Source organism: Rhamphochromis longiceps, linkage group LG13 (genome assembly GCF_057381845.1).
Source record: "Rhamphochromis longiceps isolate RC_006_pf linkage group LG13, R_longiceps_female_GT1.1, whole genome shotgun sequence".
NCBI lineage: Eukaryota > Metazoa > Chordata > Actinopteri > Cichliformes > Cichlidae > Rhamphochromis > Rhamphochromis longiceps.
The window spans coordinates 3,003,473-3,016,323 of record NC_140569.1 but is presented as its reverse complement, the minus strand read 5'-3'; the positions used below and the strand labels follow the sequence as shown (position 1 = coordinate 3,016,323).

At 46.7% G+C, this 12,851-nt stretch overlaps 1 protein-coding gene across 1 annotated transcript in view; it reads left to right on the top strand.

Moving 5' to 3' along the window:
- The window catches only part of slc30a6 (solute carrier family 30 member 6), a 78,368-nt gene that overhangs the window by 45,075 nt on the left and 20,442 nt on the right, over positions 1-12,851 (top strand). The window contains exons 6-7 of the mRNA XM_085428420.1: positions 238-303; positions 8,688-8,768. Coding sequence (XP_085284546.1) covers positions 238-303; positions 8,688-8,768 — 147 coding nt within the window. The remainder of the gene's footprint in view (positions 1-237; positions 304-8,687; positions 8,769-12,851) is intronic.

Below are 12,851 nucleotides of genomic sequence, written 5' to 3'. Positions count from 1 at the left end.
TGAAAAATAAATTCTGAGATGTTATGAATGAAAAATAAATCAGGAGGAGGTGAACTTGGGCCGACCTCTGTGTCGTGTTGGTTTCTTTTTTCTGCCGCTTGTCTCTCGCTGACTCTTCCTATCTGCCCTTCTCTCGTCTGTCCTCCTCCATCCACTCCATCAATCACCCAATTTCTCTTTCCCTGCCATCACCCTTGCTTCCTCTCATCCTCCTCTTCTCCTTCCTCTGACCTGCAGTTTGATCACCTGTCTCATCAGCTCCTGGGTGACCATGAAGAAACCCAGCCAGGTCTACTCGTTTGGGTGAGTCCACCATAATAACCCAGAACGTGTTGTACACCACAGTTATACTTATATACATTTTCTTTGAATAAACATCTTTATTCAAACGGCTCAGATATCAGTAAATTCTGCCTGGTTTAGATCAAACCACCTCCATGCTGAGGTTCCTCTAGCGTCCAGCAGAGGCAGCAGTGAGTCCATCACCATTCACTCCCATGTTAAACTTTACAGCAGAAATAAACGTGTTTACAGCTCGATGCACAAACTGTTCTGGTTTTTATAGATCATTTCATAACAACTGTACGGGGAGAAAAGGTTTTTATAACTTAGCTGTTTAAATTGTATTAAAACCAAAATGTTTCCATTATTATGGGCGTGGCATCTTTGACTGACAGTAGCCGTAGCTGCTAGCTGTCCTCTGAATGGGACCTCTGGGCCGTGTTTTTACAGTTGGACCCCAGATATCGTTTGAACAGACTGTCTGTGACGTCTGAGCTCCAGCATTAATTAGCAGGTATTTCTGTCTTTGTAAAATGCTTAAGTTGAAGCATAAAAATGGGACTTAACAAAGAATGAATGCACAGTCATTAGCTCCATCTTTATTATACAGTCGATGCTTTGCTGTACTTCTTTTGAAGTGTAATTTTGAGCGAGCCCATCCTTTTTAGTGCACGCTGCAGTATTTCTGAGCAGATTTGTGGGATCAAATTCAAATTCAAATTTTATTTGTCACGTACACAGTCATACACAGTACGATATGTAGTGAAATGCTTGGACAACTGCTCGTGACCTAAAGAGAACAAAAAAAGGAAAAGGCTATGAATATGATAGGAAATAAATATGAAAAATTAAAAAGGGTAAATTTAACTAGGAAGGAATAAAATATAAATTAAGGTTAAAAATGAAATAACTGTACAACACAAATTGGAATGAAGGGTAAATTTAACTGGGAAGAATAAGATAAAGATAAATATATAAATTAAAGTTGAAAATAAAATAACTGTACAACAAAATACACAATACACAATATAGAACTATATAAGAATGTATGAAGAAATCTAAATATAAATAAATATATACACAATAACAGCAGCTGTACAAGTATTAACCGGAAATAAAGAATATAGTGACCAGTGTTGTGCAAAACCAAAGTCCAGAAAGTCCAGTGTGTGTGTAAGAACTGTATGTGTGGGTCAGGACTGTGTGGTGGTGTGATTGAGAGACCGTATCGCCTGCGGGAAGAAGCTCCTCCTCAGTCTCTCTGTGTTGGTCTTCAGGGAGCGGAATCGCTTTCCTGACCTCAGCAGAGAGAACAGTCTGTTGTTGGGATGGCTGAGGTCCTTCACGATCTTCCTGGCCTTGGTCCAGCACCGCCTGCTGTAGATTGAGTGCAGGTCAGGGAGCTCGGAGCGGATGGTGCGCTCATCTGACCGCACAACCCTCTGTAGAGCTCGTCTGTCCTGCATGGTGCTGTTCCCGAACCAGGTTAAGATGTTTCCCGCCAGGATGCTCTCTATGGTGCACGAGTAAAAGTTCCTGAGCACCTTGGAGGGCAGTTGGAAGTCTCTCAAGCGTCTGAGGTGGTAGAGACGCTGTCGGGCCTTTTTCACCACGGTGTTGATGTGACAGGACCATGACAGGTCCTGCGTGATGTGAACTCCGAGGTATTTGAAGCTGTCCACTCTCTCCACTGGGCACTCGTTGATGACGGGGGTCTGGTAGTTCCTCTCCTGCTTAGTGCTGAAGTCCACTATCAGCTCCTTTGTCTTACTGACGTTTAGAAGGAGGTTGTTCCTCTGGCACCAGTTCTCCAGATTCCTAATCTCCTTCACGTAGGCCGTCTCGTTGTTATCAGAGATCAGGCCCACCACGACGGTGTCGTCAGCAAACTTGATGATGGTGGTGGAGCTGGTAGTGGCCACACAGTCATATGTGTACAAAGAGTACAGCAGGGGGCTCAGAACACACCCCTGGGGGGCTCCAGTGCTGAGAGTGGTGGAGGCTGAGACATGTCCGCCCATCCTTACTGCCTGTGGTCTGCCAGTTAGGAAGTTGGAGATCCACTGACACATAGATGAGCTGAGTCCCAGATGCTCCAGCTTGGTGGTGAGTGTGGAGGGAATTATGGTGTTAAATGCAGAGCTGTAGTCTATGAAGAGCATTTTAACATAATTCCCCCTTCTAGTGTCCAAGTGAGTGAGTGATGTGTGGAGGAGATGAGAGATGGCATCGTCTGTGGAACGATTTGGACGGTAAGCGAACTGTAGTGGGTCCAGTGTGTCTGGTAGTGAAGAAATGATGAAGTCTCTGACCAGGCGTTCAAAGCACTTCATCACTACTGAGGTGAGGGCTACAGGGCGATAGTCATTGAGAGAAGCAGGGTGGGGTTTCTTCGGGACAGGAACAATGATGGACTCTTTGAAGCATGTGGGGATCACCGACTGAGATAAAGAGATGTTGAATATCTCAGTGAACACAGGAACTAGCTGGTATGCGCAGTCTCTGAGGATACGACCTGGGATGCCGTCTGGTCCTGCTGCTTTCCTGGTGTTCACTCTCTTGAAGGCTCTCCTTACTTCATGCTTTGTGCCTTTGCTTTTGGTTTTCGTTGCTAAACGTCGGCCTCTGAAAAGTGAAATTAGCAGCGACCTTCTGTGGCCGTGATCCACTCCAGACTGTAGACTCGTTTTCCAGGTCCAGACCTGAGAGATTTATTTTTAGGCATCCGTTGGTTTATATTTACTGCAGTCGTTACTGACATGAATGTATCAGCATCGCTTCCTTGCTTTGGTTTGGGCTCCATCTGTGTTTGTTTATGCGCTGTCATTTGTTTGTGTGTCTCTCACGAACACACACACACAGCCAGTTTACTGTCTGTGTGTGTGTGTGAGCTGGCTAAACAGTGCTTTTGCAGCTGACAGGTGATCTCTGACCTTGAGGTGTGGGAGACTGGTGATCGTGTGGAAATCTGCTTTTCAGCTTCAGTTGACACCAATAATGCCCAAGTGTGTGTTTGTGTGTCTGCAATTGTGTGTGTGTCCTAATGGACTTTCAGTACCTAAATGGCCCACAGCCCAGTTCAACCAGTGTCTGACTCCTTTAAACCCCACCGGAGCTGAACTGGTCTTTTCAGGAATTAGCCTGATCCATGTTTGTTCTAATGCTTAGCACCTCATGACCACCTCAGGCTGCAGTTTAGTTTGATCACAGTAGGCTTATCATGAAAGTTATCCAGCTCCATATTTTTATTCTAACTGTTAGAGCAGCTTTGCATGATTCACAGTTCAAAATAATCCATATTTTACTGATTCTGGGCTTTTCTGCAGCCTGTAGGATCATCCTCAAACTATTTTAATTCCTCCATGAAATCAGCGTTCTTCTGATTGGCTATCCCTCACAAACCAAAAGTTTGATCAGTAGGTGGGCGGAGCTTATGTGCCCAAAATGACCAGTTAACTGTAATTATACCCAGAGTATGTTTAGAATATACAAATAAAATAAATTGTATGAAATGATGCTGGATAAAGACAATTTACAGTTCATTAAAATTAAGACATGATGCATAAAAACAAGAAAACAGTAAATGTACAATTTAATAAAGGACATCAAACAAAAAATAAACGCTGACGAATAATGAAAAGATAAACACGATCCAGATCTTCACTCGGTGATGACCACCTGATCACAGTGGGACGTTATCATTCAGCCATTTAAATTAGCAGTCAAAACTATCCCCATAAGTATTTTTAATCAGAAATATTCTTTTTTTCATCCCAGACGTTAAGAACATGAAATTAAACACTAAATGCAAACTGTTAGAAATAAAATATCTCAGTTACATGAAAAGAATTTCACATAATAACAGTTAAATTCTAAAAGTAACCAAGAGCTTTCATATGCTGCATTAATGTGTGAATATAACACAATAAAGTGGATTTACAGGGTGAATAAATGTTTAGACTCAAATGTTTGAAACAATTATAAACCATGAATAGCGGCGCTGTCATCTGCATGGTGACAGGGCTGTCAGAGCGAAGGAGGCAGCTTCTAATTCTGTTTCCCCCAAAACATCATCGCCACCACCCGACAGCGTGGTGTTGATTCATTAGCACTGAGCGCGTTTCCAGGTTGAGCAGTGACTCACTTCTTTAAGTCAGCGGCGTGATGGACGGTAATAACGCGTCCTCACTAAACTGACTTTATGTACGATCAATATTGATCTTATCTTTAACTAGGAGGAGGGGCACACATGATGATGTCAGCAGACGGCAGCTTTACGTGGAGCCTGTGTAGATTAACCACAGGAGGTTGCAGAGCAGAGTGTGACCTTTGACCCCACATCAGTGGGAACTATGTGGGATTTTATTTAGGAGTCATCTGTGAGCGTCCCCACTCTGCAGTCCTGGTGAGACGAGGAACCCATTAACCTGAAGGCGTCGGGAGTTAGCCCGCTGACGTCGAGTAAAGTCTCTCACAAGACCTTGTCCCCCCCCCCGCCTGTTTTGATTACCAGACAGGTACTGCTAATCAACGCACTTGATTAGTTGAGCATCAGTAAGAGTGAGCACATCTGTAAAGCAGAGGTTTGGAGCGTTCAGGTGTGTGTTAATGCCACAGTCCTCTCAGGAATGGACGTCCAGCAAAGTCCCCCTGAGGTCAGACCGGGCTGTGCTCCACTGCAGATTCTACAGGCCTCAGTTAGCAGGCTTAAGGTTAAAGGTCATGGCAGGTTTGGAAAGGTTAGCAGCACAGCTTAGGTTTGCAAAGCTGCATCTGAACAAAGAACAAGACTGCTGGAACAGACGAGACCACAGAGGAGACGTTTGTCAAAACCAACTCCTCAGACCAGCTGTGAGCACGGGGAGGAGTGGACCGTGAACTCCTCAGTATACAGAATGGTAAATGGCCTGTATTTATATAGCGCTTTACTAGTCCCTAAGGACCCCAAAGCGCTTTACATATCCAGTCACCCACCCATTCACACACACATTCACACACTGGTGATGGCAGCTACATTGTAGCCACAGCCAGCCTGGGCCGCACTGACAGAAGCGAGGCTGCCGGACACTGGCGCCACCGGGCCCTCTGACCACCACCAGTAGGCAACAGGTGAAGTGTCTTGCCCAAGGACACAACGACCGAGACTGTCTAAGCCGGGGCTCGAACCGGCAACCTTCTGATTACAAGGCGAACTCCCAACTCTTGAGCCACGATCGCCCGAAGTAGAGTCACATGTGTCCCACAGCTACAGCTTGGACCAAACTGAGTCATCAGCAGGACAAAGATCCAATCACAGCTGCAAATCTGCAACAGAACAGCTGAAGAAGGACAGAATGAAGCTGCAGCGATGGTGATGTCACAGCGCAGAGCTCAGCTTGACTGAGATGCTGCAGCTTCAAAGAGCTGTGCTGAAAACCTCTGTGAGCTGAAGCAACGCCGTAAAGAAAAGTAGAAACCATCACAGCAGCTTATTGTTGCTGAAGGCGGTCCTATGAGCTGCTGAATCTTATTGGTCTAAAATCAAAAACAGGAATTGGCACATGTTATAATTATCTTTAGGAAAAATAAGTATGAAAGAGTTCAGATCCATCAGTGTTCGCACTTAAACAGGGTTTGCGTTTTTCTGAGATTGAAGGACTTTGGACAAATCCAGTCGCTTCATAAGTCTCTGGTTTTTGTCTCTATGGCAACAGTATCTTGACAGCTCATCACCACTGTCGCCACCATTGTGCAAAGGACTGGCGTCGCCCCATTCCTGTCTCTGTCCGCCTTATCTCGCTGCTCGGAAATAGACATCCCCATTTTTCCCTGGTGACGAGTCCCGCCCACACGATGTGCTGCCACAAACGGCGGTGACGACACCGGTTGAGAGGTTCAGAGATTTCTGAACACGGTCACATTCAGAAATCAAACCTCTAACTGTGCAGCCAAGTTTCTTCTTTAGAGCTGAGACTGAATCCACTCAGCCTCTTAGCCCCGATCTGTTCACCTCACCTGCACCTGCAGGGTCAGGACAAATGACTGCGAGAGGGAGGGGCTAAACAGGTACCTGGAAATCAAAGTGTCTTCTGAGAGAAACTGTACTTCCTGTGAAAGGAAAGAACGTGTGAATGTGTCCGATAAACCGGGTGGATGTGAGAGGGTGGAGTTAAGGTGGTTTACACCCAATGTCATTTACCCATTATATTGTATATTGTATAGCTTTCTTGTTATATGTAAAATTGTATTGTATTTATTTAAATTTTTACTTTTTAATTATTTTACCTGCATTTTTTAATCACTCTTATATTTAAATGTTCATTTGCTATTTTATCTAGGGATTGAGAGTAACGTAGTTTCTATTCTCTGTATGTCCTGTACATGTGGCAGAATTGACAATAAAGTTGACTTTGACTTTGACTAAACTCAGAGGTGTATTCATGGTTGTTATTGGTGACATAAGGGTTTATTCCGGTCTGAATCAGCTGGTGTTGAGCTTTGGTTCCTCACAGAGAATACTCACACGTAATGCAGCCGTCAGTATGTTTTACATGAGCTTCCTCCTCTGAGACTGCAGACTCAAACCGAACCAGTCCTCCTTAAATGTACATCAGTGCATCAGGCTGTAAACATGTTTATTTCTGCTGTAAACTTTAACCTGGGAGTCTCAGGGGACTCGGGGTGGGTTTAAAAAATCGTTTTTTCCGATTCAAAATGATTTTAGTTTGAATAAAATGATATTCATTCATTAAATCCTGAATCGATTTTTAACTATAAATACATTTTGCCAGAAACGCCAGAATCTCAGGTTAAAGGTCACAGAACTATTTCAGCACCCGCCAAACAGGTGAAACAGTAAATGAGAGCAGGTACACGGTCACTCGATGGTACGGACACGCCCCCGGGGCTGAAAGCCGACGTCTCACAGATTCTGAGGCTGCAGGTTTCATCACTCCAGCCAAAGTTCACTGAACCAGCAGCAAAAGAAGATCCGAACTACACGTTCGATAAACATCGTCATGAATTCTCTTTTACTTTTGCTTCCACCACGATAAAATCACACTTCCTCACAGCGCTCTCTCTCAGCGTACTCAGAGACCAGTTTACCATCAAACATCTCAGTTTTCTGCATTATTCTCTTGCTTGTTACGCACGAGTCTACAGTTGTGTTCAGTGCTGTCGGCCTCTGTTTTTTTTTCCTCCAAAAATGACAGTAAAGCCTCATTTCTGCTGTTCAGTCAGGAAGAAATGTAAACTTTTTAAAGTGATGCCAAATTGCTTCATTGTGTCTGTAATCAAACCTCTGTAACTTTGCTCTGCTTCACTTCAGCAGCATCAGGTAACGTAAAGATGTTGATTCATGGTTTTCCTCAGTTTTTGATCGAGTGCAGAATATTTTTAAGGTTCTCTGTTAGAAACAGGACAGGACAGGAAAATGTGCTTCATGTTTTTCTGTTTTATCCTCAGTGACTTTGACACAAAGGCGTCTGCTGTGATGCTCACTCCTCTGACGAAGTCTCACAGTGTCAGCTTTGTTTTTATACATATATAAAATATGGAGATGTGCTGATAAATGATCAGAATTATAATATTTCTGACCGTTTGAGTCCAAATTGAATTAAATCGATTCGATCATAGAAATCAAAATCGATACCCAGCCCTAATGGAGACTGACTCACTGATGGAGCATCTGGTGGGCACTAGAGGAACTGCAGCTGTAGTACTTTGAGTCGCAGCTTCATCTCTTCGCCCTGAGGCCGACGCTTGCTTCATTTTGATTTGACATGCATCTGCAGCTGTGGCACATCCTGGTTCAGGTTATTGTAGTGAGATGGATCTAATGTATATTTGAGTGACTATATTTGAATATGCTTCACAGAGTAAAGCTGGTGTTAGAGAGCGGAGCGGTTCATTTGTCTCCCTGTGGAGAGGTTATGTCAGGCTATGTTCCTGTGCATGAGCATTAAAGTGTGAACCCAAAGCAGGGACGTGTCCCGAGGCTCGGAGACGACAGACCTCAGCTTCATGTTTGAGTCTGGAAGGAATAAACTCCATTCTGTTTTATTCTATATTTGACTATTTTTACTCCATAATTGTCCTTTTTTGCTCTTAATCTACCGTTTTTTACTTTGTTTTTGACAGAGGCCCATGAAAATAGAAATCGTAATCTCTTTTTCTTGAGGTGTTTCAGGGAAACCTTTAGACCCAGAATCTGAATCAAGCATCCAACCCTATAAATGCTGAGAAGATCTCCCTCGGCCGCCGAAGCTGCTGCAGTGGGAATATTGCTTATAGGTGCTCAAAGCCGTCAGGAAGTGACCGTACACCAGCATGAGTCCAAAACATCAGCGTTTTTGGATTTTGATGAGTGTGTTGGTGTGTCGTGTATATATATCTGACTGTGTGTGTGTTCCTCTTGTCTGCAGGTTTGAAAGACTGGAAGTTTTGGCAGTTTTTGCCTCCACTGTTCTCGTCCAGCTGGGAGCTTTGTTCATCCTGAAGGAAAGGTGTGTAGGTCTCTCTCACTCACACTGTTAATCCTCTTGAACATTCAAAAGTTTGTGAACCCGTGGTTTGTTCGGGTAAAAGTGTGAACACACACTTCATTCACGTCTAAGCCTTATCTCGATTAAACACAATCGTTCTTCTGGAAAAAGTCCTTCTTTCTTTACTCCTGCCAGCGTTTTTTAAATAGTGATCTCACAAACTGACAGTTATAGTTCTTGCAAACTGTGATGAGACTGATGTTAAACAAGTGGACAAAAATGGGTGTGAAATAGTTTTTCTGCTAAACTCTAAAACACAAACACTTTTTGGGCAAGTGGGTTGCTGTAGTGTGTGTGTGTGTGTGTGTGTGTGTGTGTGTGTGTGTGTGTGTGTGTGAGAGATGTTTTTCAGACTGTGGGAATGTCACTGCCTAGCTGTGTCTGTCAGTGTAACACACACACACACAAACACACAGTCACACCTTCAGGTGGCCTGTGTGAGGTTGTCCTGCGGTCAGTTCTTAGGGGAGGGAGGGGTTCCTTTCCCTTTCCAGAAAACTGAAACACACACAGACACACACACAGGTCTGTTCACGCTTTCATCTGCAGACACGTGTGTGTTTTGGGAATATTGGCCTCAGCATTTATCAACCTGCATAAATGCATTTATGAACGGAGCGTCGAGGAAAACTGACCACACACACCTAAAATACCACAGAGTACTTTGTAAACGTGGCCTTTGTGTAAGAGGAAAATCAGATTCACAGAAAGTTCATTTGTATTTATTACTGCGACTCGCTCCACAGGAGAGAGTCCTGACTGCTCTGCCTTCCATTATAACGTTGAGTTACTCTGCAAACCACGAGTCAGCCTGCAGTGTGTGGATGATGTGCTGCTACGAGGTCTTTAATCGGGCCTGACGTTTAAGGATTTTAAATTCATTTCTCCACAGAGACACTAATGATGGGGAAATGTGCTCTCTGTCTGTGCTCAGTCAGGACTCTGCAGCTTAGCCTGAGTCTTAGTTTTAATATTGCAAACCTGAATGCTGCATAAAATGATTTACTCAGAGTAAACTTGATTAGCTCCATTAATAAAAGCAAAAATCCCATCAGGTTTAAATACAGCCGATCGGTTTGTGGTTCAGTGAGGTTAAAGTCTTCAGTTGCACTGCAGCTGTCAGTGAAACGTCTCAGGTAAATTCAACACGTCAAGTTCACCACGACTCATACATGAGCTGGATCATTGGTGTGGCGAGCTTCTAATTCCGACCTAACACACCGAGGGTCACGAGATTTACTGCTGCAGAGTCTGTCTCTCTGTGAAGACTCACAGAGGTGACATGGATGAAAAACAGCCTGCACCTCATTTTCATTGCCTAAATTTAACCACGAAGGTGTTTAGTCCCAGAACCTCACTGTGCTGAGAGAGCGCTCAGATATTCTGGGATGTTCTTCTTCACGAGTGATGCAAAGGAGGAATGTGAGGTTTGATACAGACGTGTTATCAGACTGAGCTCAGCTTTAGATCTGTCAGTCCACCTACCCTCTGTCTGTGAGTCCCTCTCTCCTCGTGTCCCTCTGTCTGTGAGTCCCTCTCTCCTCGTGTCCCTCTGTCTGTGAGTCCCTCTCTCCTCGTGTCCCTCTGTCTGTGGGTCCCTCTGTCCTCGTGTCCCTCTGTCTGTGAGTCCCTCTCTCCTCGTGTCCCTCTGTCTGTGAGTCCCTCTCTCCTCGTGTCCCTCTGTCTGTGAGTCCCTCTCTCCTCGTGTCCCTCTGTCTGTGGCTCCCTCTGTCCTCGTGTCCCTCTGTCTGTGAGTCCCTCTCTCCTCGTGTCCCTCTGTCTGTGAGTCCCTCTCTCCTCGTGTCCCTCTGTCTGTGGCTCCCTCTCTCCTCGTGTCCCTCTGTCTGTGGCTCCCTCTCGCCTCGTGTCCCTCTGTCTGTGGCTCCCTCTCTCCTCGTGTCCCTCTGTCTGTGAGTCCCTCTCTCCTCGTGTCCCTCTGTCTGTGAGTCCCTCTCTCCTCGTGTCCCTCTGTCTGTGGCTCCCTCTGTCCTCGTGTCCCTCTGTCTGTGGCTCCCTCTGTCCTCGTGTCCCTCTGTCTGTGGCTCCCTCTCTCCTCGTGTCCCTCTGTCTGTGAGTCCCTCTCTCCTCGTGTCCCTCTGTCTGTGAGTCCCTCTCTCCTCGTGTCCCTCTGTCTGTGAGTCCCTCTCTCCTCGTGTCCCTCTGTCTGTGAGTCCCTCTCTCCTCGTGTCCCTCTGTCTGTGGCTCCCTCTGTCCTCGTGTCCCTCTGTCTGTGGCTCCCTCTCTCCTCGTGTCCCTCTGTCTGTGGCTCCCTCTGTCCTCGTGTCCCTCTGTCTGTGGCTCCCTCTCTCCTCGTGTCCCTCTGTCTGTGAGTCCCTCTCTCCTCGTGTCCCTCTGTCTGTGAGTCCCTCTCTCCTCGTGTCCCTCTGTCTGTGAGTCCCTCTCTCCTCGTGTCCCTCTGTCTGTGGCTCCCTCTGTCCTCGTGTCCCTCTGTCTGTGGCTCCCTCTCTCCTCGTGTCCCTCTGTCTGTGGCTCCCTCTCTCCTCGTGTCCCTCTGTCTGTGAGTCCCTCTCTCCTCGTGTCCCTCTGTCTGTGGCTCCCTCTCTCCTCGTGTCCCTCTGTCTTTGAGTCCCTCTCTCCTCGTGTCCCTCTGTCTGTGAGTCCCTCTCTCCTCGTGTCCCTCTGTCTGTGGCTCCCTCTGTCCTCGTGTCCCTCTGTCTGTGGCTCCCTCTCTCCTCGTGTCCCTCTGTCTGTGGCTCCCTCTGTCCTCGTGTCCCTCTGTCTGTGAGTCCCTCTCTCCTCGTGTCCCTCTGTCTGTGAGTCCCTCTCTCCTCGTGTCCCTCTGTCTGTGGCTCCCTCTCTCCTCGTGTCCCTCTGTCTGTGAGTCCCTCTCTCCTCGTCTCCCTCTGTCTGTGGCTCCCTCTGTCCTTGTGTCCCTCTGTCTGTGGCTCCCTCTCTCCTCGTGTCCCTCTGTCTGTGGCTCCCTCTCTCCTCGTGTCCCTCTGTCTGTGGCTCCCTCTGTCCTCGTGTCCCTCTGTCTGTGGCTCCCTCTCTCCTCGTGTCCCTCTGTCTGTGAGTCCCTCTCTCCTCGTGTCCCTCTGTCTGTGAGTCCCTCTCTCCTCGTGTCCCTCTGTCTGTGGCTCCCTCTGTCCTTGTGTCCCTCTGTCTGTGGCTCCCTCTCTCCTCGTGTCCCTCTGTCTGTGAGTCCCTCTCTCCTCGTGTCCCTCTGTCTGTGGCTCCCTCTGTCCTCGTGTCCCTCTGTCTGTGGCTCCCTCTCTCCTCGTGTCCCTCTGTCTGTGGCTCCCTCTCTCCTCGTGTCCCTCTGTCTGTGGCTCCCTCTGTCATGAACTCTTGGATGACCAGAACCATGAGGCTGCAGATGCAGGAGGAGCTCTGAAGGCAGCGTGGAGTTGCATCTCCGTCAGGTTGAGGTGGTTTACGAAAGGAAGTCAGGAAACATGGCTCTCTTTGGAGGATTTTCAGTTACGAGTAGAAACCCAAATGAACAGGTTAAAAGTCGTGACCATTTCATCTGATACACTCATGTTTGGTGACTGTGCACCAGACCGGGCACTCGAGGGTTAAATCTTCCTGTGTGTTGCTGGTGGACGTTCACGGTTTTGATGCTGCTGTTAAACAGCAGTTTAATTTAAAGGTCTGTGATTTTCTTCGTTTCTGCTCCTTCCTGTGAGCGAGGCAGCACACACACACACACACAAAGCTTTGTGTGTGTGTGTGTGTGCGCGTGTGTGTGTGTGTGTGTGTGTGTGTGTGTGTGTGTGCGCGTGCATGCATGTTGGGGGAGGTGGGGGGGGGTCTGTGCACACCATGAAAGGCTCAGTAGGGCAGCAGCACAGGGGGCGGAGCCAGATGAAACCATGTCATGCATGCTTGTGCGTGCATGTGTGTTAATGTATTTCCTGTTTTCTCTCTGTTTGTTCACCCCTTGTCTCCTTTGATTCATTTCATTTGTCTCGATCACTCTGCCTCTAGCTCACACACACACACACACACACACACACACACACACACAGTGTAGTCCCACCTGGCCACTGTTGTTGACGGTGTTTGTTTCTGTTTTGTTAG